A 26,355-nucleotide genomic window follows, 5' to 3' on the forward strand; every position below is an offset into this window, starting at 1 on the left:
GAGAGAGAGAGAGAGAGAGAGAGTTTACTGAGGATGGAACCTGGGATCTTCACAGTGAGCCACATCCCCAGTCCTTTTTTATTTTTATTTTTTGAGACAGAGTCTTGCTAAGTTATTAATTTGCCTAGGCTAGGTTTGGGTTTATGACACTCCTGCTTCAGCCTTTCTGGGATTACAGGCATGTATTCCCACACCAAGTCAGATTTCTTTTATTCAAGAGATACAACTTCTATCTTATTTAAACCACTGCTATTTGGAAATTACTACAAACACTAATGATACAGATTGAATGAGGCACTGCCTCCAACTTGGTTTGGGCTACAAATTAGACCACTCACTGATTCACTCTTTCAACAAATATAACTGAGCATCTATTATGAATCAGGTACCTTTCTAGGTGCAGGGGATGTGTCCATGTCCAAAACAAAATCCCTGATTCTACTCACTCATGATCCAGTGGGCAAAGAAATAGCAAACAGACTTTAAAATTCAAATGACTGAAGAGACCAAGATGGCAGAGCAGTATGCAGCAGAGAAAACAGCCTTTTCTGAGAATCGCTATCTAGATGTGGAAATACAGCATCATGAGGGAGACAAGAGAGGGAAGTGGGCCCACTGATGCCAGGAAGACTCTAAAGGGCAAACTGGAGGTCACAGAGCCAGTGAACAGAGAAACTCCAATGAAGAAGGACATAACTGGTGGCGCCTTCTTCCTGACATGGAACTCACTGCATGAGAGGTGTGGTTCAGGTTTGAACCTGTGGCTCCAGAGTGACAGTGATGGCTGGCGGCCTTGGAGACCTCTGCAGAGAGACATCATAGCGTGCAGGGGGCAGCAGACATGAGGGACTGCACGGGCTGGCAGTGAGTGCAGAGGACTTAGTCTTCATGCGGGAAAAAGCAATTAGCCAGGAATCATTTGGAGACAGCCCCACTGAGCTCAGAACCCAGAACTGCTGCCAGCTCCATCTAGTGGCTCCCAAATGAACTCAGACTTGCAGAAATTGCTTGGACAGCAGTGAGTTCAATGAGTCCAGTCTCAGGGCAGGGCTACTGAGATTATCCACTATCCTGCCAAAAAGCTACTGCTGGCTTGCTGGGAGAGATCTGCATTAAGAGAGAGGGTCTCCCTATGCAGTTTGTGCTTTGAAAGGGTTGCTGGCCCAGACCGGATGCTATAGCCAGAAAAAGCCTCAGCCGGAATTAGGGAGCTCCTGCCTCCCCCGCCCCTAGAGATTTACCTGTAACCCTATACCCCCACCCCTAGAAACCTGTCCCTGGTGCCAAACGTGTGCCAATGAAATACCTGTGCATCTCTAATGGCCTTAGGGCACTGCCCTAAGCTTAGGCTATTTATATTCCCCCACGCCACGTGTCCTCGAGAGAGATCGCTGGCCCCGGGGTGGAGATGCCGCGCCCCAGGGGGCCGGGGGTGTCTCTCCCCGAATTCCCAAAATAAAGGTTAGTTATATTTTATACTTCCTATCTTTTCAGCCACCACCGCCGGCCAGTCCTTCCCCCTCTTCTTCCCCTCCTCAGACCTATCATGCTTGACTTGAACATAATTTCTAGCCCAGGCTGGTCCTGAATTCACAGCAATCCTCCTGCTTCAGCCTCTCAAGTGCTGGGATTATAGGTATGCATCACCATACCTGGCTTCTCCTTCACTGTTTTATTTTGTTTTTACAAGTGTGAACATGGTTCCTAGCCTCTTTGTGGTTGTGGTTCTATTCTGTTATTCCTTCTATCTCTCTTTTTTTTAAGAGTAGAATATATTTATTGAGAGAAAGAAAGCTTCTGCCTGAGAGAGACAGAAAGGGTCTTGAGTGGGTTGCCGTATCTCTCTTTTCTTTCAGACTTCTGTACCAGTTTCCCAAAGTTGGTGTGATCCCTCCAACCTTACCTCTAATCTCTTCCTCTTCTTACACTTCTTTATTTTCTCCTTAATCCCCTTTAAATTTTAACCCCTGAAGGCAAAACTGACTTATATACTGCATATAATTTTCTAGTTTGCTTTAGGTTTTGTTATATAACCACAATCCTAGTGCGTATGGTTCAGACTGGCAAATTAAGGGTTAGCTCAGTTGTCTAGGATGTATTTGATGCTACTGGTACCAAAATGACACAGTTGTTCTAAACAATTGTTGGTTCCGTATTCCATGACTGAGATTAATTAAGGATCACTGAAAATACTGTGGCACAGTGTCAAAGAACCTGAAATTGGGCCAAACAAGTAACAACTTCTCATCTCTAATAAACTGAAGAGGTAAGATCTTCCAACAGACTCAAACCCAAAAACCAGTTATACCTGGAAGATACCTCAGAGATGTAGTCACCACCTAGGGATCCTAAATACTAGCAATAAAGCAACTCACCATAGGTAGTTTATAAGCATTGCTCCAAGAATTGAATGAAATAAAGAAAAAAAGAGAAAAGACACTTAAACAAAATGCAACCCCAGACACCAAGTTCACCAAAGGCAAATCCAGGAGGCAGTGAGATGGGACAATCTGAAAGCTTCCCACCTGGCCTCCCTGAAGTGGTAACAACAAAGCAGCTGAATGAGGATCTAGAAAAAATGAAATCAGAAATAATCTCTCAAACAAAGACCATGCTTAGTGATGCTAGAGTAGACACAGACAAAAAATAGACAAGCTAGCTGGGCATGGTGGCTCATGCCTGTAATCCCAGCACTCGGGAGGCTGAGGCAGGAGGATCCTTGCGAGTTCGAGACCAGCCTAGGCTACAAAGTGAGCTCAAGGCCAGCCTGAACTACATAGCGATACCCTGTCTCAAAAGACTAAATAAATAAATGAAATTGAAGATGTAATTAAAAACCTATCAACAAAGAAACCTAGGCCTTGATGGATTCACTGCTGAATTCTATAAGAAATGTAGAGAAGATCTCATAGTACTACTTCTCAAACTCTTTAATGAAATTGAAAGAGAAGCAATATTATCAGATTTATTCCTGAAGCAAGCATTACCTTGCTTTTTGATACCAAAACCAGAAAAGGACCCAACTAAGAAAAAGAGAATTACAGGCCAATTTCTCTAATGAACATAAATTCAAAAGTCCTCAGTAAGATACTGGCAAACAGAATGTAGCAAATCATGAAGAAGATTACATACTATGATCACATGGGGTTCATCTTAGGAATGCAGGGATGCCTCAACATACATAAATCAATGAATATAATACACCACATTAACAGAGCCAAAGACAAAAATCATACGATCAACTCAATAGAGGCATAAAAAGCTTTTGACAAAGTTCATCAACCATTCATGATAAACACCCTACAGAAAATAAAAGCCACCTATGACATGTAACACAACAGCCAACATCATACTAAATGAACAAGGGCTGGGGATTTAGCTCAGCGATATAAGTGCCTGTCTTGCAAGTGTGCAGTCTTGAGTTCGGTCTCTGGCACCGCCCCCCCCCAAAAATTGAAACATACTAAATGGACAAAAACTGAAAACTATCTCTCTGAAATCAGGAATAAGACAAGGATTTCCACTGTCTCTACTCTTACTCAACACAGTTCTGGAAACTTCAGCTGGAGCAATTAGAAAAGAGAAAGAAATAAAGGAACAAAGATAGGAAAGAAAGAAGTTATCTATCATTATTTGCAGATGACATATGCTCTACATGGAAGACCCTCAAAAGCATTGTGCATTTGTGATTGGTTCATTGTCTAGCTTGGATTTATGGTGTCAGTGCTACACCCATCTACGGGTGGAGCCAGTATGTAATGTAATGGCAGGAAGAAGATGTTGTGTCTCGCTCTCTTGCTGGTTTCTGCCTTGCTGTTTGCAGCCGCCATAAACTGCAGCCCCAATATGCCACTCCGCCTTGGAGCCAACCGAGTATGGACTAAAACCTCCAAAAACTATAAGAAATAAGCCTTTCCTTTCCCAAATTGGTGCATCAGGTATTTTGTCTCAGCAATGAGTAAAAAATAACTAAGACAAATCCTAAAATTCATCTGTAACCAGAAGAGACCTAGAATAGCAAAGGCAATCCCAGCAACAAAGGCAAGGCAGGAGGCATCACAATCTCTGACTTGAAATTATACAATAAAGCTACTGTGATAAAAACAGTGTGGTACTGGAAAAAAACAGACATGAAGATTAGTGATACAGATTAGAAGATGCAGAAACAACTGCAGACACACTAAGCCACCTTATCTTTTTTTTTTTTGAGAAAGGTCTCGCTGTGCAGTTCAGGCTGGTCTTGGGCTCACTTTGTAGCCTAGGCTGGTCTCGAACTCACAACAATCCTCCTGCCTCAGCCTCCTGAGTGCTGGGATTATAGGCGTGAGCCACCATGCCCGGCTTAGCCATCTTATCTTTGACAAAGGTGCCAAACACATTAATTGGAAGAAAGATAGCCTCTTTAATAAATGGTGCTGGGAAAATTGGCTCTGCATATGCCAAAGATTAAAGTTGGATCCATATGTTTCATTATGCACTAAATTAAATTCAAAATGGATCAAAGATCTAAACATTAAACAGATTAAAACAGAAACATTCAATCTTCTGGAAGACAGAATAGGTAAAACTCTAGGAGACATTGGTGTAGGCAAAGACTTTATGAACAAAAGCCTGACTGCACAGGAACTATCACAAAGAATCAACAACTGTCATCTCATCTTATTGAAAAGGTTTTGCATGCAAGAGAAATCATCAACAGAGTGAAGAGTCAATCCACAATGTGGGAGAAAATGTTTGCCAGCTGTTCCTCAAACACAGGATTACTATCAAGAACGTACAAAGAACTCAAAAAGATCAGTCCTCCCAGACTTAAAAACCCAATCCACAGTGAGCATCTAAGATGAATACATACTTCTCAGATGAAGAAATACAGAAAACAAATATATGAAAAAATGTTCAACATCACTGGTCATTTGAGAGATGCAAATTAAAACAATACTGAGATTCCACCTCCCCCAGAAAGAATGGCTACTATCAAATCTACCAATAACAAATCCTGGAGGGAGTGTGGGGAAAAAAGAACCCTTCTTCCCTGTTGGTGGGAGTGCAGATTGGTGCAACCACTGTGGAAATCTGTGTGAAGATTCTTCAAAAAACTAGGATTGGTGGCCCTTTTGGACCCAGCTATTTCCCTTCTAGGTATCTTCCCATAAGAATTAAAAACTTCAAAAAATAAAAAAGAATTAAAAACTTCACATTACAGCAATATATATGCACCCCCATGTCCATAGCAGCACAATTTGGAATAGCTGGATCTTGAAAGCAACCTAAATGCCCATCGACTGAGGAATGGATAGAAAAAAGTGATACTTTTATACAATGGAGTACTACTCATTCATAATGAAGGACAAATCTGAAACTTTTATAGGTAAATGGATGTAACTTGAGTCCATAATATAGGTAAAATAAATCAGACGTGTATGTGTATGCGTTGTATTGTCTCACTAGTGTAAGAAGCTGAAAGAAACCATATATGTATTTTGGCGGGGGTTAAGATAGTTATACCACTGCTTTCTGCGAATTCATTGAAGAGAGAAAGGTTTGTGCGTCACTGTTTGGACAAGTGAATGCAGATGTCTTGTTCTCTGGGCGACTGATTTGGGGATGGCAATGCAAAATGTATGTACCATTGTTGTCCCCTAATTGTTGTGTTTTGAAAGTTTTCTTTCTTCTCTTTGAAATAAAATAGACTTGAAAGGGAAAAAAAGAAATAGTAAACAAATAAACAGTTAATATATAAAATGGCAATAAGTGTTAAGAAGAAAAATACAACAATGGGATGTGGTTTAGTGCAAATACCCTGTGTCTAATCTCCAGTACTGCAAAAACAATCAGCTCGAGCCAAAAATCTTTCCTACCTGGAGTCAGAAAGAGAGAGAAGGCAGGGGAATTTCAAGTGTGAAGCAGACTTAATCTGCCTTTTCGGACTTTGGTGAAGCAGGAAGAGCTGAGGCAGTATGTAGGTGGCCTAGTAGCTGGGAATGGGAGGAAAGCAGATTGTCTCCTGGAGAATCTGTAAGAAACATAGTCTTGTTAGTACCTGATTTTAACCCAGTGAAACCTAGGAGGGACTTCTGATCCGTAGAACTGCAAGCTGATAAATTGATGTTGTCTCAACTGCTTAGTTTATAATCATTCGTTATGGCAGCAATAGGAAGCGAATCCCACAGCTCTCCTATCTGGGCATGAAGGAGAATCTCCCACCCTACTCTACGCAGCTCTAGAGTCATGTGACCACATCCTGACCAATGAGCTGGGAGAGGAAGAGAGTTGTTCCTAGACCGGCACATTTATTGTTTTTATGGGACCCTCTCTCTCTCTGTGTTTCCGCTCTCTCCCTGCCACACTGATGAAGGATACCTTGGGTTGCAGCAGTTGATACCACAAGTTTGACTGTGATTGCTCAGCCTGGATCTTTGAGTGATGGTGGAAAACTAGTCCTTGACAACTTGTATGGCAGATGTTCATGAGCAAGAAATAAACTTTTGTCAAGCCACCAGAACTTGCCTAATCTGAATAACTGAAGGCATACCTTCAGTTTGCTGTTCTGTGAGGGAATGTGTCCCAGGTGGAGAGAAAAGCAAGTGCAAAGGCCCTAGGGCTAAATGTGCTTGATTTCTAAAGGAATAGGAAGGTGGCCAGTGTGGCTGTAGTGGCATGGATGAAGAAAAAGAGTTGTAAGAGGTGAAGTCGGTGATACCAGGTTAAATCAGATAAGGCTTTGGGAATCTCCTAAACACTGCTTCAAAGATGTCCCCATCCTGAGCCCAGCTAGAAACCAAAGACAAGATCCCCCAGATAGAGGATTTTATTGGTGGCCTGGGGGTCAAATGGTCACCACCCTAGGGCTATTTTCTGTCTTTTTTAGTATCACAGGAGCAAACCCAGGTCTGCTGGAGGACACTTTTCCCTCTGCTTAGCATCTTGTGACATCACATCACAGCCTGTTCTTTCTCCCTATTGGCTGAGAGCTCACTTTTCTCTCAGGGAAGAAAAGGATTGCTCTCCAGGTCCAAACGGGTCTCGGGTCTCCAGATCACTTCCTCTAAGATGCCCTCAAAGCACCCCTTCACAGGGACTCTTACAGAAAAGCTCACACAAATTTAAAATTGTGGTTGGTTGTGAGTGCAGAGGTCAGAATGGCAAGGGGTGAAACCAGGACAGCCTCCCACTCCATAGCACTTTCTGTATTTGGCCGGTTTGGTGAAATTTAACTCTAACACCAAGCAACATTACAGCATTCTGTGGTTCCCAATGGGCTCTTCTCTCAGGAAAGGGTCCTGACTGCACTTCAAGGCCAGGTGAATAGGTCAGAACCTTCTTCAGATATCACGCAAATTCTCTTTGAATAAAGATTTTCAGGAACGAAATGTTCTTTCATCTGGAACTTTCCAGAAATCTGGAGCTGTTTTTTCCTTTCATCAATTTTCCCGCTTTTTCTATGGCCTGCCCATGTCCATGGCCCACCCACTGTCTCATGGCCATCGACCATCACGTGAGAGTAATCTGACTGGCACCTAGTGACGCCGTAAGAGTTCTTTAATCAGATTGGTCACTTTGTCTCAGGGAGCTCTTGGAGATTTGTTCAAAGCCTTCTTCATTTGTCCCTGGGACTCTCCAAGAATGAATCGAGAGTCAGGAGACAAAATTCCGTAAGATTTGACTTTATTGTGGAAAAGAATTATTCAGGTCACAAACCAAAGAGGCGCTGCAGAAACTCCCAACAGTCCTACAGTTCTGCGCTTTCTGCTCATCCCTGCGCGAGGCCGGCGCACGTGGAATGACGCCAGGGGCGCCACGGCTTCTGATTGGTTCCGCAGAATGCACGTCGAGCTAGAGCGTTCGCGCCTGTTGCCTGAATTTCTTAAGTGGTCGCGAGGCGGTTCTAGTCTTGGTTAGTGTCCAGCTCGGGGGCTCGGTGTGGGGGACTTCAGACCGCGGCAGCCGCCGGCACTCTCCTCCTGTTGCAGCCTCCGCAGTGGCCGGGCCCAGCGCGGCCTCCAGGGCAATGCGAGGCCGTGGCGGTCGAGGACAAGGCGCGCGGGGTCTGGGTCGCCGGCCGCGCTGCCCAGCAGCAGGTAATCGGTTCCATTGTGTAAGCGCAGGCAGCCGCAGGCCAGGTCTGCGCTGGGCACCCAGGCGTCCTGGTCACCGCGGCGCACCTGCTGGGCCCGCTGCCTGTACACGGCCAATATGCGCACGACCAGCCGCCGCCAGGCGGGGCCCGCCGCCTCCGACGCCAACACCTGCGCGCGCAGAACTGCGGGGAGGCGGGGTCAGGGGGGTGGGGCCTCGGGTCATCTCCATCCTATGAGTCAGTCAGGGCTGGGCAGGGAGGCCTAGGTAGGGACTCTGTACTCCACAGGGTGGGAGTGGGGATGGGGGTGGGGGTGGGGGTAAGGGTGCGGGCGGGGATCTGGCCTGGGTCGGGAGGGTACTGGGGGAGACTGCAGCTGGGTGCTGGGGAATCCAGAGGGCAGGGTGTGTGGTTTGTGACAGGCAGCGATTGTGATTGAAAGAGGAGGTCGTGCGGAGAGGTCAGACTGGGAGAGGAGCTCAGGAGCCTGCAATATATTAGGTGAGGCTTCGGGAGTCACATTAGGAGCAGTGGAGATAGGAATTGAGTTAGAGATGGGGGGCACTTGGGGACCCTACCATAGTCAAAGGGGGACAAAGCAGAAAAGACTACTCCGGGTCTTTAATGCAGCAAGGTCAGAGTGAGCCCAGGAAGAGGAGGATATTGCCAGGGGAAGGGCTCTGGGATGCGTTTGGGAGGCTGGAAGGGTTCGAGGTGTCCTGGTTGAGGTCCCTCTAGCAATTTGGAAAAGCATGCTTTCTGAGGGAGGCGGTCACAGCTTTGTGGGTTGTGCTGAATTCCTGAGCTTGAGATTGAGTTAGGTCCATGTGGACTGTGGGTTAGACCTGAGAGTCCAGGAGAGTGGGGCATAGGGCAAAGGCTCAGATATCTGGTACCCTGAAGGGGCTGAGGGATGACAGGACAAGGAGCCTTCCTCTTTAACCAGCTCCCTTTTGTCTTTCCACCCTCAGAGGTGTCAGCAAAGCAAAGCTTCGAAACTCGAGAGCATGGGGGAAGAAAAAGTCCCTATTAAAGGTGAGAACCCACTCCCTGCTGTCCCTCTCCCAATATATCTCTTGTCCTATAAGATCCTGGATGCCTTTAGAACCCAACACCCTTTCCATGTAAGATGAGAGAGTGAAGCTGAGCCCAAAGGTGTCATTGAATCTTCTGGGCAGCCTTGGGCCTTTTCTCCCAGGCACTCACCGTAGTCCTGCTGGCAGTACCTCCGAAGGCTCATGTGGACCTTGGTGTCCGAGGTGTTGCAGTAGTTTTGACACTGAGGGTCTGGGGAGGGTTGGGCTATCTGCAGTGGGCTCCTGAGGCCTGGACCACAGTGTTCTGCCCACCCATCCATTCACTGCAGTGTGATAGACAGCTGGGATGTCCACACCCCCAGGACCCGACAACCTCAGAGCCCCGTCAGCCCATCCCGGAGCCCTCTTGGTTTCCGGGCATCTCACTACCTGACTGTCTTACCAGAGCTAGAAGCACCAGGAGTAGTGGCAAGGGGGGTAGTGGCCTCTGGAATTCCTGAACCCAAAGGAGAAATTTGATTTAACCTTAATCATCCTCCCCCACCCCCCAGAGGCCAGGCAACCAGACTCCCAAGGGTGCAAATGTCTGTTGCCATCCTCTTCCAGGACCCAGGAATCTGCACCCTGACTTATTCTTCCTCAAGCTCCCTTCATCCCAAGCCTGAGGAGTCTGGAATTTCAGTCCTTGGCTTCTCTGAAGACTCAGAGTCCTGCCTCCCCATTCTTGTTCCCATCTCCCAGGCCCCACCTCTGTTTCTACTGAGATCTGGGTGGTCTGCAGCCCCTCGGAACTCACGCTGGCAGGGCATCCTGGGGGAGCGACTCTGCTGGTAGCCCAGCCCACAGCGATTGCACGTCAGGCCTGTAACCCCTAATTTGCAGGAGCACTGCCCACTGGTCTGGTTGCAGGTACCTCCTGTTGCCCCAATAGGGTGGCACTGGCAGGCTAGGTGGGGAGAGGAGACGGGGTGTGGAGTATCAGGGACCCAGATGCTTCCTACTAAACTTGCATTCCTTTCCTCCCCTGGTACTGGAGTCCACACACCCCGCCCCCCAGGCCCGAGCTTCCCTTCTCTGCATCCTTTTCCACTTTGCCTGGCTTTACATTACACTCACCCCTGCAAGCCTTGCGGCTGGTGATTGGCTGGTTGGGGTCCCTCCAGAACCCAGGCTGGCAGTAGTGGCAGTGGCGACCAGCTGTGTGGTGGCGGCACCGCTCACATACACCCCCGCTTCGGCCACCCGACAGCCTGAACAGCTCAGAGTTGAAGCGGCAGCGGCGGGCATGCTGGTTGCAAGAGCAGGCTGGGAGCGAGATGGAGCTGTGCTGTAGGGGCCAGGCTTTCTGTCCCCTGGTCCTCAGCTTTCTCCTTACTCAGGGCCCTCGGGGAAGGAAATAAGATGTGGGCACTATGGGCAAGCCTGGGGCTCCCTGGGTAAACCTGGGCCCAAGATGTCTTTGTTCTCATCTTGAAGTGGGTGTACTTAATGGACACTGTGAGCCCCGAGGGGTTCAGTGCAGCCCAGTGCTGAAGGAAGTCGAGGGCTTGACTGGAGGCTGTGTGGGCAGACACCTGCCTGCCTCTCCTCTGTTCCGAAGGCCGGTACTCCTGCACTTCTAGCTTGGGTCCATTGCTGCAGAAGAGCATTTAGGGTTCACCTCATGGGGCGACCAAGAGAAGCTAAGTAACCTGAGCCTGGCACAGAACAGATACTCGGCTCTTGGTGCTTGCAGGTGGCCTGCTACTGTGCTGAGCACCTCACCTATTTCTTTTTTTTCTGTGGTGTGTGTGTGTGGGGGGGGGGGGGTGAATGCTGGGCCTTCGTGCTGCTTTACATCCCCAGCCCTTTTCATTTTCTATTGTGAGAGAGTGTGTCACTGAGTCACTGAGTTGCCCAGTGTGGGCTCAAACTTGTGCCACAGCCTCCTGCCTCAGCCTCCCAAATTCTGAGATTACAGGTGTTTGCCACCACGCCTGGCTGCTTGATGTGTTTCATTCTCACAGTGGTTCTGTGAAACTGCTACCAGCATCGCCCCACATCACAGATGGGAAACTTAGTCTCTTTCCTCTAACAGCATTTAATATTCTGTTCTCATGTTGAATGCCTGGAATCTTGTACTCACTTTGGCAGCACGTACACTAAAATTGAATTTCTGGAATCTCAACTATTATACACCTTGGTGTAGGTTTCTTTTGATCATGGCCTGTCGGAGTCCTGTACGCCTCACTTAGTCAGATGGGGAAGCTTAGGCAAGGAGAGGTGATCACCTGCCCAAGCAGAGTAGCCTGGAGGTTGTCAGAGGCAGGATTTGAACCCTACCGTGTCCATGTGACACTGGTGGAAGTTAGCTTTCCGGGGAATGCTTATCAGGTTCTCTAAGGAAGTGGCTCATGAGCCTCACATCTTATCACAGTCACCAGGGAAGGGTTTTAAAAACTACATCAATTCCTTGGGCCTGGGATCTGTACTGCTAGCGAAATGCCCCTGGGTCACTCTTGGGGAGACCTGGGTTTAAAGGCTTTTCACTTAGAAAGAGTAGGGAGGGGCCCAGTAGAGCAAGGGGCAGTCAAGGAGAAGGGCTGTCCTCCGGGCCTTGATCTGCCCAGACCAGCAGGGTTTACCAGCCCAGTCGCCAGGGCTTGGTGAACATTAGAAGTGGCAGCACATGCAGGTTCTCAGGGAGCAGTCAGGTCCTTTCTGACCCAAGAGAAAATTATGTTCTGGAGGTCTCGGCTGGGAAAGTGCAAGACTATTGGGGACACCAATGCAGAAGCTCGCCTGGCCCGAAAGACCCTTCCTTGTAACTCTGGAGGTTGAGAGCCTGGGTGCAGAGCGTGGGGCCCAGCTCAGCCTCAGGGGCTGTTGCAGTCCTCACAGGAATGACTTCCCCACACCCAGGCCCCATTCAGGCTCAGGATGTGGCCCACACCATCCCATGGATACTGAGTCTTTCCTTGCCTTCCCTGCAGACCATGGCTGAGGCCCACTGAGTGAAGTGGAGGCCCTAGGTCTGGGGGCAGGGGACAGATACAGGGCTGCAGGAAAATCTCAGTGGTGTGCTGTAGGGGACTGGGGAACTGAGGACTGGGCCCAAGGGAGCATAGTTACTGTCCCCACCCGATGGGTTGCAGGAAGTGGCCACCTGCCTTGGGTCACATCACTGGTGAGCAGAGAAGCTGGGACATGAGCCCTGGCTGCCTACCGGGGCCATGCTCCTGTTTATCCTCCTAAAGCACCCAGGTGAGGGGTGATCTGAGGCCCAGGAGGGCCCAACTGCCAGGGTCCTGGCCCTGGCACACATGGCACTTGGGTGTCCTATGCAAGGGACTCGTGACCGCTGGCCTCAGTTTCCTCATCCAGGAATGGGGTCGCTGACTGTACCGCCTGGCACGTGGCAGGTGCTAGATAAGCATACACCTTGGACTTTCCTCTGAGTTCGTTGGAGAAGAAGGGGAGAGTCCAGCTGCACTATCCCCTACCCTCCCCTGTACCATCACAGTCATCAGTGTCCCGAGAGCCCCACCCCGTGGCAGTTAGGGGCTGCTGAGGGAAGAGGAAACCCAGGGCCCAGCATAGCACAGGAGCACAAGGAGCAGGCCACTGTAGGGAGGAAGAGCACACCTTGCACCCTTGGGGATGAGGGACCAGCTGCCTGGGAGACTGGGGCTTAGGCAGGGCCCAGGACTCACGCAGACAAGGATGGGGGTGCTGGGGTGTAGCAGGCCGCCAGGGCCAGTCACGATGGGATGGACGGCAGCTCTCGCACCCTGGGCCGGTGGTGTGGTGGCGGCAGCGGCAGCGGGGAGGCCGGGAGCGGGCAGCACAGCGGGCAGCGTGGCCGTGGCACTGGCAGCGGCCTCTCACTCCAGCTGCTGCCAGCCCTGCCCGGCCCCCAAACTCCACACGGAGGTGGCGCGCCACCACCCTGGCCTTTGGGCCTGGTGGGGAGCGTAAGGTCACTTTCTCGGGGCCCCCCAAGGCTCCAGGCCAGGCAGCTCTGCGCCACAGAGGCCGCCAAGGACCCCCAGTGGCCCAGGCAGTAGACAGAACCAGTGCTGGGGGCCCCGGGGTGCAGAAGCGCAGCGTGACGGAAGTGAGGAGGAAGAGGCCATCCAGGTCCAGGGTCAGGCTGCCATTACAGATAGCCCCGGAGCCAGGGCCCATCCCCGGGGAGAGGCCACAGGCCTGAGGGCAGGGGGCTGCTATGCCACCAGCCAGCTGGGTCACTGGGGGGAGGCAGAAGCGGGGCTGGCCCCCAGGATCGTAGCATGGATCTGAGGTGGCCTGGCCCAGGAGGAGCAGGAGGGCAAAGGTCACAGGCATGGTCACGGAAGAGCCAGCACCTGCAGAGGAGAGGTGGCCAGTGGGACCTCAGTCTTCAGCCTCCACCTTGCTCTTGAGATCCTCTGCGGAACCCTAGCATTCCACCTAGCCCTGCCCAAGCCCCCTCCTCACCCTCTTAGAAGCGAGGAAAATAGTTCCATCTGGGGAGAATTACTGTTTACATAACCCAAGGGGGAAAGCACGCAAGCAAAATTGAGAATTTTGCCTGAACTAATCTGTAGCTTAACACCCCAGAGTTATCTGTCAGTGTCAAGGGGACAGGGCCCCTGGGGAGAGGGGTGTCCGATGAGAAGGACGGCAGAGGCTGCCAGATGCTGAAATCTAGAGAGGGGCAGGGGAGACAGAGCAGAGCTGAGCAGAGTGAGGGGACTTAGTGACAGAGAGAGCAAGGGACAGAGGTAGAGACAACAGACACAGGAACGGGGGTACACAAGCCTAGGGGAAGGGCCTGGCGCAGAGAAGGACAGAGCAAGACAGACTCGGGAGGCCAGGAAGTGAGAGCCAGGGCCTGGACATGCGGAGCTCATGGCACCTCAGAGATCCTGGGAGTCTAGGGGGCTGGCAGGTGATGCTGAGTCCATTGAGAGCCTCAGGGACAGTGGACAACCTGCAGCCCTGGTGCAGTGAAGGCCAGGCTGGCAGTGTCCAGTGGGAGTCAGAAGCAGGAGGCCAAGGCCTGGCCCCAGGGATCAGCGCAGGGGCCTTTCCCACATGGGGCCCTAACCTTGTTCTCCACAGCTCTGGCATGAGGGGATTATCACCAAAGGTCTCTGGCCTCCAGCCGCCCTGCCACCCAGCCCGGCTGCTGCCTGTCCTTAACTCTTTCCCACCTAGCGGGAGCTGGGGACAGGGGAAGCAGATGCCTAAGACTCCTTTAGGGCTGGGGGTGTGGGGACTTTCTGATCATCCAGCTCTACCTGCCACCCTCAGCCTTAGGACTTGGGGGTCCAAGTCCCCACACTGATTCTCCACTTGGCCTCAGGGCCCCAAGCAGATAGGGGAGCAGATGTTGGGGGTGGCGGGTAATAATGAAGGAGGAGAGAGGCAGGAAGGCAGGAGGGTGGGACAGGATGGGCACCAGATGCCAGGGTACTCAAGGGGGCCAGAAGTCCTGACTGCCACAGATGACTGCAAGAACTCAGCTGTCCACTGCTCCCCACTGTCCCCTTGGAGGCTGGCAGCACCCCCAAAGAGCCCACTCAGAATTGGGGATCTCAGGACCTTTCTGGGTCTCTGCTGGATCCCTGGGTGGGAGGGCCATGCAGCCCCGGTGTCCCACTGCTGCTGCCTGGTGTGGCTTTGGTTCCCTGCCCCAGGCCATACCCCACCCCCTACCCCAGAAGGATCTGGCGCCATTTTGCGCCTGCTCATTGGCAGACATTCACCACCCTCAGTCACAGCCCTTTTCAGGCCTAGCCCCCATGTCAGCAGGTCTCTTGCTAGGCAGTTCAGGGGGTCCCTCTTTCATGCCCTTAGCACTGGGAGGACCCAGGCCCCACGTCCCTCAGTAGCCCAGGGCACTGAGAAACTGGCCCTTGGCCACCACTGAGCCCAGCTGTCTGCCCCCAGCCTCCACCCCACCTGCTGGGCCCTGGCAGACCCACTGTTAGGCCCTGGTTTGATCAGCCTGAGTCTGCGTCCCCAGCCCCTTCCGGCTCCTGACAGGCACTCCCACCCGCACCAGGTCCCAGGCATCACCAACCTGTGCCACAGAGTCTGCAGTTGCTCCCATGCACTCCTCCCCGGCTGGCGGCAGTGGCTCCGGAGGAACAGAGGAGCGAGCACGAGTGGTTGCTCTCAGCCCAGGCTGGGGGTCTGGGCGGGCGCTCCGAGCCGAGCCTGCAGAATCCAACACCACCCCCTCCTCCCCAGCCCCTTCACCAACCACAGCCACGCACTCCCTGCAGGGACCCCTGCCAGCCACGCCACCCAAGACTGTGTGGGATGGGAGGGCTATTGCCCCTTTTGGGCCTGAAGCTGAACAGCTCCCAGCAGACTGGCCCGGAGGCCCCAGGCAAATGGGACAGATAGGTGCGCAATGGAATCTGGGTCTGGGGTCCCTGCTCCACCCTTACTTGGCCCAGCCCCACTGACTCCCGAGGGCGCGGCCTGCAGTGCCACGTGGTGGCAGCTCAAGCCGGCCCTGACCTGTGGAGCCGCCCTCTGCCCTGCCTCGGGCTGACCCCGGCCAGCCCCGCCTCGTACCCCAGTGCTGCGGGTTAACTGAGCGTTAAGGTCAGTTGCTTTCAAGCCCTAAAAATCTGTGCTGTCCGCAGCAGGGAACCCAGAGGCCTTGGCACTAAGGGAATGGGAGGGGCAGCAGGGGAGCTGGAGCCCCTCAGGCCTTGGGCAGAGGGTGGGGGCCCTGGAGGCCAGTGTCCTGGATGCTTGGTACTTTCCTCCTGAAATTCTCCAGCAAATGGTTTTCTTACCCAAATGGTTTTGACTAGAAAAATAAGGTTTTTGTCACTTTCCCTTGAAAAGATCAAGGGTATCTAGAAGCTGGCACATTGCTACCATCTGGCCTGGGTGCCCATGATGTGTTCACAGTCAGTGCAGGAACCTGGGCCCAGCCGGCTCCCATGACTCAGGCTCCATGTGACCTTCAGGACCAGCAGGAGCAAGGACAGTGATAAGCGGGGGTGATTTTGAAAGCCATGAGGAGGAGCTGGTCCCCATGTCAGAGGGGACATCTGGCTTGGGCGAGGGGCGCTGAGTGGCAGGGTGAACATCAGGACTCCTGGCGTCAGAGAGTCCTGCCTGCCGGGCCCCGTCCTGCGGAGACCTGTGAACAGGACCCCAGGCTCAGGCCTCGCCAGGCCCCCTGCCAGAGAGGGGAGTCACCAAAAACCAACTAGGAATCTTGACCAGGAAAGGGCAGCCATGTTGGAACAGATGGTGGGTGCTACAGGTCAGCAGCACAACACTGAGGGACACCTGGTGATACCTGAAAGAGCCCAGGGCAGCCACCAAGGCCAAGGGAATGCTGGTTTTGCTGCCAGAGAATTAGGGAAAGTTTGGTCCTTTCTACGTTTTCTCTTCCCCCTGTCCATCTGTGGAATGAGAGGTCTCCTGTCCCCTGGAGTGAGGCCTGCTTTCTTCCCCACTTGTCCTGTTTTTTCTTTCTTTAAAGACAAGGTCTTGCTCTGCAGTTGAGGCTGGCCTTGCACTCACTATGTAGGCCAGGCTGGCCTTGAACTCCTGGTGATCCTCCTGCCTCAGCCTCCTGAGTGCCGGGATTACAGGCATGTGCCACCAAGTTGGGTCCACTTTCTTCTCAACTGCCTCAGTAGCCCAGCAGTTAGCAACCTTGTGAGCACCCCTGGGGGGTGGCAACAAGCCCAGGACATGTCCTCCAGCTGGAATAGACTTCTTGGGTGCACTGAGGGGCTAGGGCTCCCCGAGTACTGGGACCCTCACCCTCAGGCTGCAGGGGAGGTGTCAGGGCCTGCTGGGATTCCCAGCTCTCATGAATAACAGAGGTTTGGAGACAGCCCAGGAAGTATCTCTGAGCAGCGCCTGGGGAAGAGGGCCACTCTTCTCTCAGACACACTCAGGTCCCAGACTGGAACCATAGCTGTGTGATCTAAGCAACTTGCTTAACTTCTCTGTGCCTTGGTTGCTTCACCTCTGCAAAAGGGATTAAAATGTCACTTGCATCATGAGGGCACTGCCTTCTACATGCCCTCTCTGGGCCGAATGTGTCTCCTAAGCTCCTGCATAGACCACTGTACATGGCCCAAGGGAGGCTGGGCTGCTTCCCTCAGCAGACTTGTCACTGTTCCTGTAGCACAGCCCGAGGCTCACGCCTGGAGAAGTGAAGTCTTCAGGAAACCCTGGCATTGGCCTTGGTGATGAGACTGGGTGGCCAGTTGTTTCCCACCCAGAGGACCAGGTTTGCGCCAGCACCTGCAGCGCCCTGGCCCAGCTGCCCTGGTTCAGTCAGCTCTATTTTCTGGCTGTTGAGGCTGAGGCCGTGAGGGGGAGCCCTTGGAGAAAGCGGGCCGTACCTGGGAGGAGCCGTACTAAATGAAAAGCTAGGTCCCTTGTTCAGCACTGAAGAGTTTCACCCAGCATGGCAGCACACGCCTGTAATCCTGGCTGGAGGGGAGGCTGAGGCAGGAGGGTTGATACCTCAAGCCCAGCTTGGGCAACTTTGAGGACCTAGTGAGACTGCATCTCAAAAAGGCAGGCAGGGGCTGGGGATGTAGTTCAGCCTGAGTTCAACCCCCAGCACTGAGAAAAAAGAATTTCAAATGCCAACATGAGCACAAACCCACCAGGAGCCCATCTGCCAGCAGCTGCAGGGCTGCTCTGGTCACATGCATGGTGGTGGCCCAGTGTGGAACCCTGGGTTGGGTGTGATGACTGGGGTGCATTCTCCATCAGTGCGGGGCAGAGCAGTTCAGGACAGTTCCATTTGCTTTCTAGAAACTTCCACAGTAGACACTGTTTCCCGAGCATAGCTATGGCATTGTGTCTCACATGCTGCCAGCTGGCTGACCTCACTGGGGACCCATGCAAAACCTGAGGTGATCGGGGAAGTTTGAGGTGTTCAGATGTGGCCCTGATGGGGAGGGGGCAAGGCGACCCACAGGGCAGTGGCACTGGCTGAGGCCTGGGAGGAGCCAGGGCAGAGCTGGCTGCAGAAGAAGTCCGAGGATGGGGCCTGTGTGTTTTTCCATCACAAGGACAGGTGCTGTGGTCCTCCAAGTCCACTGAGCCCAGAGTGGGACCTTGAGGCCATGCACCCAGCTCCTCTGAGCCACACTGCTGGCTGCCCAGCCAGGCCTACGATGGTGACAGCAGCCAGGTGGGGATGGGAGGGGTGAGAGTGCAGGATGTGGGACCTGGCAAGTGCTGAGAGCGGAGTGCAGAGCGGCCTGGGACCCCACAGTGCCACTGCACAGTTTCCCTGAGGCAAACAGGAACCTTGCCCACCCAGAGCTAGCACACGGGTGGGCGGCAGGTTGGTTGTGGCAGGGGCCATGGACTAAGTGACACAGTGCTCTCTGATGCCAAACTAGAGGCCTGATGTGGCACCAATCACAGATCCTCAGAGACAAAAGCCAGTACAGTTGGTGGGTAGGAGGGAGCTGGGGCAGCCTGGGGGAGATGGCGAGAGGGGCAGGGTTTCCTCTCAGGGTGATGCAGATGTTTCAGAAGTGATTCAGATGGTCACAGAGCCCTGTGACGGCCCTAAAAGCCATGAAATTGTGCGTTTTAAGTGGGTGGATCGGATGGCATGTGAACCTCACCACCAAGTGCTGTGGGGGAGGGGTGCTCATACACAGCGAAAGCCAAGTGTCGGGCATCACAGAGGAGTGCTTCAGGAACAGGGAGTGAGAAGTGCTGGTCCCTTACATCCGGAGCCAGAAACGGCCACGGGGTCACTTCTGCCACATCTGACAACTGAGGGAGGCCTGGCTAACCTGGATTCACAAGAGGGGCAGAGACATAGGCAGCCGACACATTGTGTGCACCCACAGTGATGGCTGTGGCTGACACCGTCACAGAAACACCAGTGCGCTGAGGCACCTCATCAGTGTGGCCTGGCCGGGACCCTGAGTCCTCTGAGTGGGACAGGGAGGACCCCTGTCTCCTGTGCTTTCACATGCTGCCTTGCTTGGTGTCATGGCTGATGTGCACCTGACACTCGAACAGTTAGTTTACAGCATGGACAGGACACTTCTGTGTACTGTCAAAAAATGTTATAACTGGGCATGGTGGCATATTATCTCAGCACCCAGGAGGCTGAGCAGGAGCATCACTGTGAGTTTGAGAGCACCCTGGGCTACATAGTAAGTTCAAGACCAGCCTGAACTGCAGGGCAAGACCCTGTTTCAAAAAAAAAGTTAGAGTGGTCAATACAGGGGACCACACCAAGCCCCCAAAAGGATTCCCAGAATCAATTAGTCCACGTGCCCTGTTCTTTTCAAAGACATTAATACCTCTAGTGGAGTTTAATTTCTACATTAGGCTCAGCCAGTGATTAACAACAACAACTAAAAATAAGAACTATTGTAAGAGAACAGTATACTTCATGAAGATTGTAACCTGGATATGGTGGCAAACATCTGCAATCCCCATACTTGGAAGGCTGAAGCAGGAGGATCATTAGGAGTTTGAGGCCAGCCTGGGCTGCATGGTAAGATCTTGTCTCAAAAAAAAAAAAAAAAAGCATGAATGCGATCTTTTGCCTCAACCTATCCTAACTGCACTTTTACTTTTCATCTGAAGAAAGCACTTTCTGGCTCCTCTTTGCTGTACCTAAGTAGCTAGTATCACTTTATTGCACTTTGCACCCCTTGAGTAAGTGAGTTACTCAGACACAGACCTGCCCACTGTGTAACAGTAAAATGCAGCTCTGCAGCTGGGGTGGGGAGGTGGGGTGTATGTGGCCAGGTGTGCGGCCAGAGGGGTTAGACGGTTCATTTGCCAGAGGGAAAGACTTCATCTGCTGCTCCAGAGGCAGAGAACCCAAAGGTGGGTTCTCTGGTGGTTGATACACTGCTAGCCATGATACACTGCTGGGAGTCTTCATTTAATGATCTAAAAGCACACTGACCTTGGGTAAGCGACTCTGAAGAGTGAAACTCAGATGAGGGGTGAGTGGTGTGTGGGGTGGTTAGGATGGGTTCTATAGATGGCTGTAATTGCAGGTTATACAGAGTCAATGACAGGCATTTTCCTCTCTCTCTCTTCCTTTTGTGTGGCAATTCACTTCTGTCTGTGACACAGGGTCTTGCTATGTAGCCCAGGCTGGTCTTGAACTCACAGTGATCCTCCTGCCTCAGCCTCCCCGGTGCTATCATTACAGGCTTGCACCACCATGACCAGCTGTATGTGGGCATTTTCAAACAGTGCCACTGAATCATCCCGGTTGAGAAAGGTACAGAGAGGCACAGTGGCTTGCCGAGCTCCAAAGCACCAGTAAGGGGGAATCTGGAACTCAGGCCCAGTTCAGATCCCAGTCCCTGGACTTGGGACAGCTGGGCGGACTGAAAAATGGACAGTGGGGGTAGCAGAAGCGTGTGAGACTCATATCCCAGTCATCCCCTCTGACCTCTGTCCTCCTCCTACAGCCACCAGGAAACTCAGGGCCACCTGCTTGCCCCTCTCCACCTTGTACTTACTTTTTGTCATCTTCGTGGTATCCACTGTCTTCCACTGCCACAAGCGCCTGGCCTTGGTGCCCACCCCCTGGGCCTCCTCACCCAGAGTGCTACTGGCCCCCGGACAGCTCCCAAGGGAGGGCGTGTTCACCGTGGACGCAGTGGGCCGCCTAGGGAACCAGATGGGCCAGTACGCCACGCTGTATGCACTGGCCAAGGCCAACGGGCGGCCGGCCTTCATCCCCGAGCACATGCACAGCACGCTGGCCCCACTCTTCCGCATCAGCCTCCCAGTGCTGCACAGTGCCACAGCCCACAGCATCACGTGGCGCAACTACCACCTGGACGACTGGATGCAGGAGCGCTACCGCCACATCCAGGACCGCTACGTGCGCCTCACCGGCTACCCCTGCTCCTGGACCTTCTACCACCACCTGCGGCCCGAGATCCTGCGTGAGTTCAGCCTGCACGAGCACGTGCGCCGCCAGGCCCAGGCCTTCCTGGGGGAGCTGCGCGTGCAGGGCTCGCGGCCCCGCACCTTCGTGGGCGTGCACGTGCGGCGTGGCGACTACGTGCACGTCATGCCCCGCGTGTGGAAGGGGGTGGTGGCCGATCGCGGCTACCTGCAGCAGGCCCTGGACTGGTTCCGCGCGCGCTACCCAGCGCCGGTCTTTGTGGTCACCAGCAACGGGATGGCCTGGTGCCGGGAAAACATGGACACCTCTCGCGGGGACGTGGTGTTCGCGGGCAATGGCTTGGAGGGCTCGCCGGGCAGGGACTTTGCTCTGCTCACGCAGTGCAACCACACGGTCATGACCATCGGGACCTTTGGGATCTGGGCCGCCTACCTCGCAGGTGGGGATACCGTCTACCTGGCCAACTACACGCTGCCTGACTCCCCCTACCTCGAGGTCTTCAAGCCCGAGGCGGCCTTCCTGCCTGAGTGGGTGGGCATCGCCGCCAAACTGGGGCAGAGCAGCCTCTAGTCCTGGGCCTGAGCATCCATCGTCCTGGTCCCCCAAAAGGCGGTGTATATGGGCACAGCTTGTGGCCTCAGATCCCTTAGGGAGTTTGAATCCAGCTATACGTCTGCTGAGTGACTTGCACAAATGACTTCACCTCTCTGTGCCCCCCGGAAGCGGGACTTACTCAGCAACAAGGGGGTGAGAAGTGGCCGAGCTCACCTCGGGTCATGGCTGGGAGATGCCTTGGTGCCTTATCAGTGGGTGGGAAGTGTTGGCCATTGTCACAGTGGCTGGCATGGCGTTTGGAAACTTGCAGCACGAGTAGCAGAGTCCAGAGTTCTCACAGCATCTCCCGGGAGGAGGAACAGCCAGGCTGTTCTGCCCTGAGGTCTGGACAGCCGCAACTTGTGGTAGCTGAAAGCTTGGAGCAGAGAGGCCTTGGCGTGTGTGCAGGTGAGGAAGACGATCAGGGAGCCAGGCAGGGCCCACTGGCCCTGACACAGGCATGCATGCACACTCAGGAGGCGCCCACAATGCCTGGCCTCAGCCCGCATTGAGCGCTGTGCTGAGGATACCCAGTGGGCACCATCTCGACCTGCGCTCTGCGGCCATGGCAGCTTGGACACTACGGAGTGGGTGGCTCACAAGGGAGGGAGGCTCACGGTGCTTCGACATCAAGGAGTATGGCACCTACACCCACTTGGCAGCAGGAGAGGCCTGGTGGGGGCAGTACAGGGCACAGGGCACCAGGATCAGGTCTGGACTCCTGTTACAGCCATTGTCCTGCTGGGTCAGAGCCTCTCTCAGAGGCCTCATTTAACCGCATCACCTCCTAGGGTCCAACTCCCCAGTACCCAGGCTTGGTTCAAACTCCCACCTCCAAGCTAGGCATGGAGGAGCTGACCTCTTACCCCAGCACTATGGAAGGGAGAGGCAGGAGGATTGCAAGTCTGAGCCTAGCCCAAGCAATTTAGTGTCCAAGTGAGCTCATGTCTCAAAATAAAAAAACAAATACTGATTTTAGCCAGGTGTGGTGGCACATTCCTGTAATCTCAGCACCTGGGAGGCTAAGGCAGGAGGATCTTTGAAAGTTTGAAACCAGCCTGAGATACAAAGTGAGCCCAAGATCAGCCTGAACTGCATAGCGAGACCCTGTCTCAAAAAGACAATAATAATAATAATGATAATTTTGACAGGCCAGGGGTATAGCACAACATTAAGTCCCTAGGTTCAATTCTAGTAGTAAAAATGAAAGTTCCCACTGCCTTCCTACCTCACACTGGGAACTGACTCAGTAGCATTCCTCTCCTGGTTGCAGGGAGCTGGTATGAGGCCCCTGTGTGTGTACGCAGGGGGCCCAGCACATGGTTGTTTGCATTCATTTATCATTTCTCCATGGTCCACCTTAGAAAATATTTTGATCACATCTCCTTCCCACTCGGAAGTCTTTCCAACTTGTCTCTTGGAATCTCCGTTTCTTGGCTTACTTCTGAAACTGAGCACATTCCCTTTTGTGGAGAAATAATAATGTTTGTATTCAGGGCTATTTTGGGCCTCAGTATCCTCCCTTAAATCCTCGGTGCTGTTGTGTAGTGCCAGGTTGGGAGGTTGAACACAGGAGGAAGGGGTTTGGGGAACGGGCCCTGTCAGCTCTCCTGCTGCAAAACTCACCCCTGGACTTGGCAGTTTAGTGACAACAGTGGTGGCACATTCCTGTAATCCTGGCACTTGAGAGGCTGAGGCAGGAAGATGACAAGTTTGAGGCTAACCTGGGCTACACAGCAAGATGACACAGTTATAGAAACAGCGAAGTGCTGTCTGTGGCCAGGTGTGGTGGAGCTGCTGTCCTGTGTCCACTCAGGCTGCACCCTCTGCATGCCTGCTCGGCTGGCTGCGCATCAGCTCCTAACCAAGCTGGAAGCTGCAGTTTCCTTTGCTGCCTGACCTCAGAATCACACACTGTCCCTCCTGCCATCCCCTATCGAAGCCCTGCTCCCCATGGCAGGGAACTGTGAAAGGGCCTGATCCTGGGGGCTATCAATGAGGCTGGCAGCTGAGCCATGTCCAAGTCCTGAGCCACAGAAAGCGATCAGCCCAAGGTCTGACTGGCTGGAAGTCCAAGACAGAGGTGTCTGCAGGGCTGATTCCTCCTGGGGACCATGAGGAAGCTTCCATGCCTGGTTCAGGCTGCAGGTGGCTCTCTTTGTGTCTTCTGCTATGTTCCCCTCTGTGCCTATGCCCAGAGCTGGCTTTTGTTTTGTTTTTGGTACTGGGGATTAAACCCAGGACCTCATCCATGGTAGGTAAGCACTCTGCCACTAAACTGCAGCCCTAGCCCTTTTTAGTTTTTATTTTTGAGATAAAGTCTCACTGCCATAACTTGGATTTGGGATCCTTCTGCCTCAGCCTCCTAGGTAGCCGGGATTACAGCAAAATTTCTTCCTCTCACTGGGACCCTAGACATAGTAGGATCAGAGTTTACCCTAGTGATTAAAGAGCCTGTCCAAACACAGCCACATTGTAAGGTACCAGGGGCCAAGACTTCAACAACTGAATTTTTATAGGAGCACAAGTCAGCCCAGCTGGCTCTTTTGGGTTCCCCACCTTGATTCCCAGCTCTTCCCTAAGGGCTGGGCATTAGTTCTCTGCCCAGAGCAGAAAGTGGGCGGAGAAAAGTGCGAAGTCGGGCTGTATCTTACTTTTCTCTCATTGCTCAAACAAAATACCTGACACCCAAAGTGAAGGAAGGGAAGGTTTTTTTAGCTCACAGTTTGTGGAGGTTTCAGTCCATAATCTACTGGCTCCAAGGCACAATGACACATGGCAAAGGACAGCAGTTCATGGCAGTGGAAAACAGCACAAGCAACAAGAAAAAAGATAGAAAACTTTTTCTGTCCCTTATATTATATAGGCCACACCCATGTTCCCAGCATTGGATCACAAGTCATTCACAGACTCTAGAAGCCCACCTCCATGATTGCATGAGGCTTTGGGGAGACATCCAGACCCAAAACATAACAGGGTATTTACTCTCCCAGGATGGTCACAGCTCCTTATATCGCTGGCCCTCTAGAACCACACCATCCCCCTTTTGTTCCCACATCTCACCCACAATGTTAACATCATCTTGTTTAACTTACATCACAGCTATATGACAGGGTGCACACCTCTAATGGCAGCACTCTGGGAGACTGAGGCAGGAAGATCCCAAGTTCAAGACAAGCTTGGGCAACTTGGTGATACTGTCTCAAAAAAAACTGTGCTAGGATGTAGCTCAGTGTGAAGCTCAGGGTTCAATCCCCAGTAATGAGAAGAAAAAATAAAACCCCAAAGAAAAATTCTGGGGCCTCTGGCCAGTGTCACCCACATTTTGGTGTCACATGAAAGACTTTCTTACGCTGAGGTTTCACCCTGACTTGGTTGAAAGTCTCACGGCTTAGCAGGGTGAGGAATGTGGACCCCCAGAGTGCAGTGCAGACAGGTGACACATCCGTCACTGACTTGCCTCGGGACAAGGGTAAAGCCACCGAGCCATCCCAGACCCCAAGACCATTTCCCTTCCCCTGTCCTCTCTCTAGCAGTCTTGGGGTGGCATGGGTGAAGATTAGGGATCCCCTCCTGTCTGCCTTTGTTGTGCCTTGCTCGTTCAAGAAATTCCACAGAAATACTGAGGTGACACCTAGGATCTGGAGGCAGATTTATTTTATGTCGATGGGCACTGATCTGGATCCTTCCCAGAATATCAGGCCCCCATCTCTGATGGCCTAGGACTTACATGAGATAAGTAAGCAGGAAGTACAAAGACCAACTGGCTTGTCAGTTGGGGTCTGGTTTACAATGGGCGTCACAGTAATGGAGCTTTTCTAAGAGACAGAACCAGCTGGAACTGGAAGAGGAACTGCATTTCCTGGGGCTGCAGGAACTACTACCTGGGTAACTAAGACACCAAAGTGTACTGGCAAGAGGGAAGGGGCATTCACTGCCACACAAGGAAGAGAACAGCTTTTATTGTATCAAAGCCACACCAGAAGCTGGGGAGCTGCCAGCCGCAAATCTATCGCCAGTCACCGTGGCCCACATGTACATTCATTCAGCAAATGTTTACTGAGCTCCTTGCTGAGGCTGTGAGTGCCAAGACAGAAGTCAGCCAGCAGGTTGGGGCCACCTCACCCTTGTCCTTGGCAGAGAGGAAGCTGGGGACCAAGCCCAGTGGGCGGTCCCTCAGTCTGTGTGTGGCCCACTGGACATGCTGATTGTGGGGGAGTCTTGACCCCCTCAATTCCTGTGCTGCAGGCCCCAGCACATGTGGCCCGGTGTGGAAGCAGTTGTTGGCAGATTTGGTTGTTTAAGATGAGGTGCCCCGAGCAGGGTGGACCCCCCCACACACAATCCACTGTGACTGGAGCCAACACAGATATACGAGGGGCAAACACTGCAGAAATAGAAAAGGAGGGGGCTGGGGGTTTAGCTCAGTGGCATAAGCACCTGCCTTGCAAGCAGGCGGTCGTGAGTTCGATCCCCGGTACCGATAAAAATGAAAAAGACAAAAAAAAAAAAAAAAAAAAAAGAAATAGAAAAGGACCCTGGGCCTCAGAAAGGTGAGGGCACCATTTCCTGATGTCCTGAACCATGCAGTGCACCTCATCCTACTGGAGCAGCCTGGGAAGGGGATGCAAAACAAGCAGCCTGAGGGCTGGGGATGCGCCTCGGTGGTGGAGCATACCCTTAGCATGTATGAGGCCCTGGGATTGACCCTCAGTGCTGTGCTTGCACACACAAGCAGATTAGAAACTAGGCTCAATGGTGTGTACCTG

The 26,355-nt window shown here is 52.5% G+C and overlaps 2 protein-coding genes across 7 annotated transcripts; one reads left to right on the top strand and one right to left on the bottom strand.

Moving 5' to 3' along the window:
- Positions 1-7,648: 7,648 nt before the first annotated feature.
- Positions 7,649-15,620, bottom strand: Ntn5 (netrin 5). 2 transcript variants are annotated; one of them, XM_003465442.4, is made up of 7 exons: positions 15,164-15,620; positions 12,807-13,460; positions 10,231-10,419; positions 9,911-10,060; positions 9,557-9,610; positions 9,284-9,364; positions 7,649-8,260 (listed from the first exon to the last, which is right to left on the bottom strand). In XM_003465442.4, the coding sequence occupies exons 2-7, from the start codon at positions 13,438-13,440 to the stop codon at positions 7,896-7,898; spliced, it is 1,473 nt and encodes a 490-aa protein (XP_003465490.1). In that variant the 5' UTR covers positions 13,441-13,460; positions 15,164-15,620; the 3' UTR covers positions 7,649-7,895. The 2 variants fall into 2 exon arrangements, with proteins under 2 accessions (XP_003465490.1, XP_063109116.1); XM_063253046.1 differs by lacking the exon at positions 9,911-10,060 and having other exon boundaries at positions 15,164-15,329.
- LOC100729517 (galactoside alpha-(1,2)-fucosyltransferase 2-like) lies at positions 7,836-22,564 on the top strand. Of its 5 annotated transcripts, none has more exons than XR_010048671.1 (4): positions 8,193-8,343; positions 8,500-8,578; positions 9,049-9,112; positions 9,721-11,281. XR_010048671.1 is itself a non-coding variant. In XM_063253047.1 (4 exons), exons 3-4 carry the CDS (start codon positions 9,085-9,087, stop codon positions 21,560-21,562), a joined length of 1,044 nt encoding a protein of 347 aa, XP_063109117.1. In that variant the 5' UTR covers positions 8,193-8,343; positions 8,500-8,578; positions 9,049-9,084; the 3' UTR covers positions 21,563-22,564. The 5 variants fall into 5 exon arrangements, 1 of the variants encoding a protein (XP_063109117.1); XM_063253047.1 differs by lacking the exon at positions 9,721-11,281 and adding an exon at positions 20,547-22,564; XR_010048674.1 differs by lacking the exons at positions 8,193-8,343; positions 8,500-8,578 and adding an exon at positions 7,836-7,894.
- Positions 22,565-26,355: the final 3,791 nt, after the last annotated feature.

The sequence above is a fragment of the Cavia porcellus genome, unplaced genomic scaffold (genome assembly GCF_034190915.1).
Source record: "Cavia porcellus strain 051 isolate PalLab524CR breed Dunkin Hartley unplaced genomic scaffold, mCavPor4.1 scaffold_7, whole genome shotgun sequence".
Lineage (NCBI taxonomy): Eukaryota > Metazoa > Chordata > Mammalia > Rodentia > Caviidae > Cavia > Cavia porcellus.

Bases quoted from the DNA above. Each gene is read 5' to 3' on its own strand.
- LOC100729517 (XM_063253047.1), top strand. From the start codon at position 9,085: ATGGGGGAAGAAAAAGTCCCTATTAAAG. The intron at 9,113-20,546 runs GTGAGAACCCAC...CTCCTCCTACAG, and splicing joins AGAAAAAGTCCCTATTAAAG to CCACCAGGAAACTCAGGGCC.
- Ntn5 (XM_003465442.4), bottom strand. From the start codon at position 13,440: ATGCCTGTGACCTTTGCCCTCCTGCTCCTCCTGGGCCAGGCCACCTCA. The intron at 10,420-12,806 runs GTGAGTCCTGGG...TCTCGCTCCCAG, and splicing joins GCACCCCCATCCTTGTCTGC to CCTGCTCTTGCAACCAGCAT. The intron at 9,365-9,556 runs GTAAGACAGTCA...AACCCTCCCCAG, and splicing joins TCCTGGTGCTTCTAGCTCTG to ACCCTCAGTGTCAAAACTAC.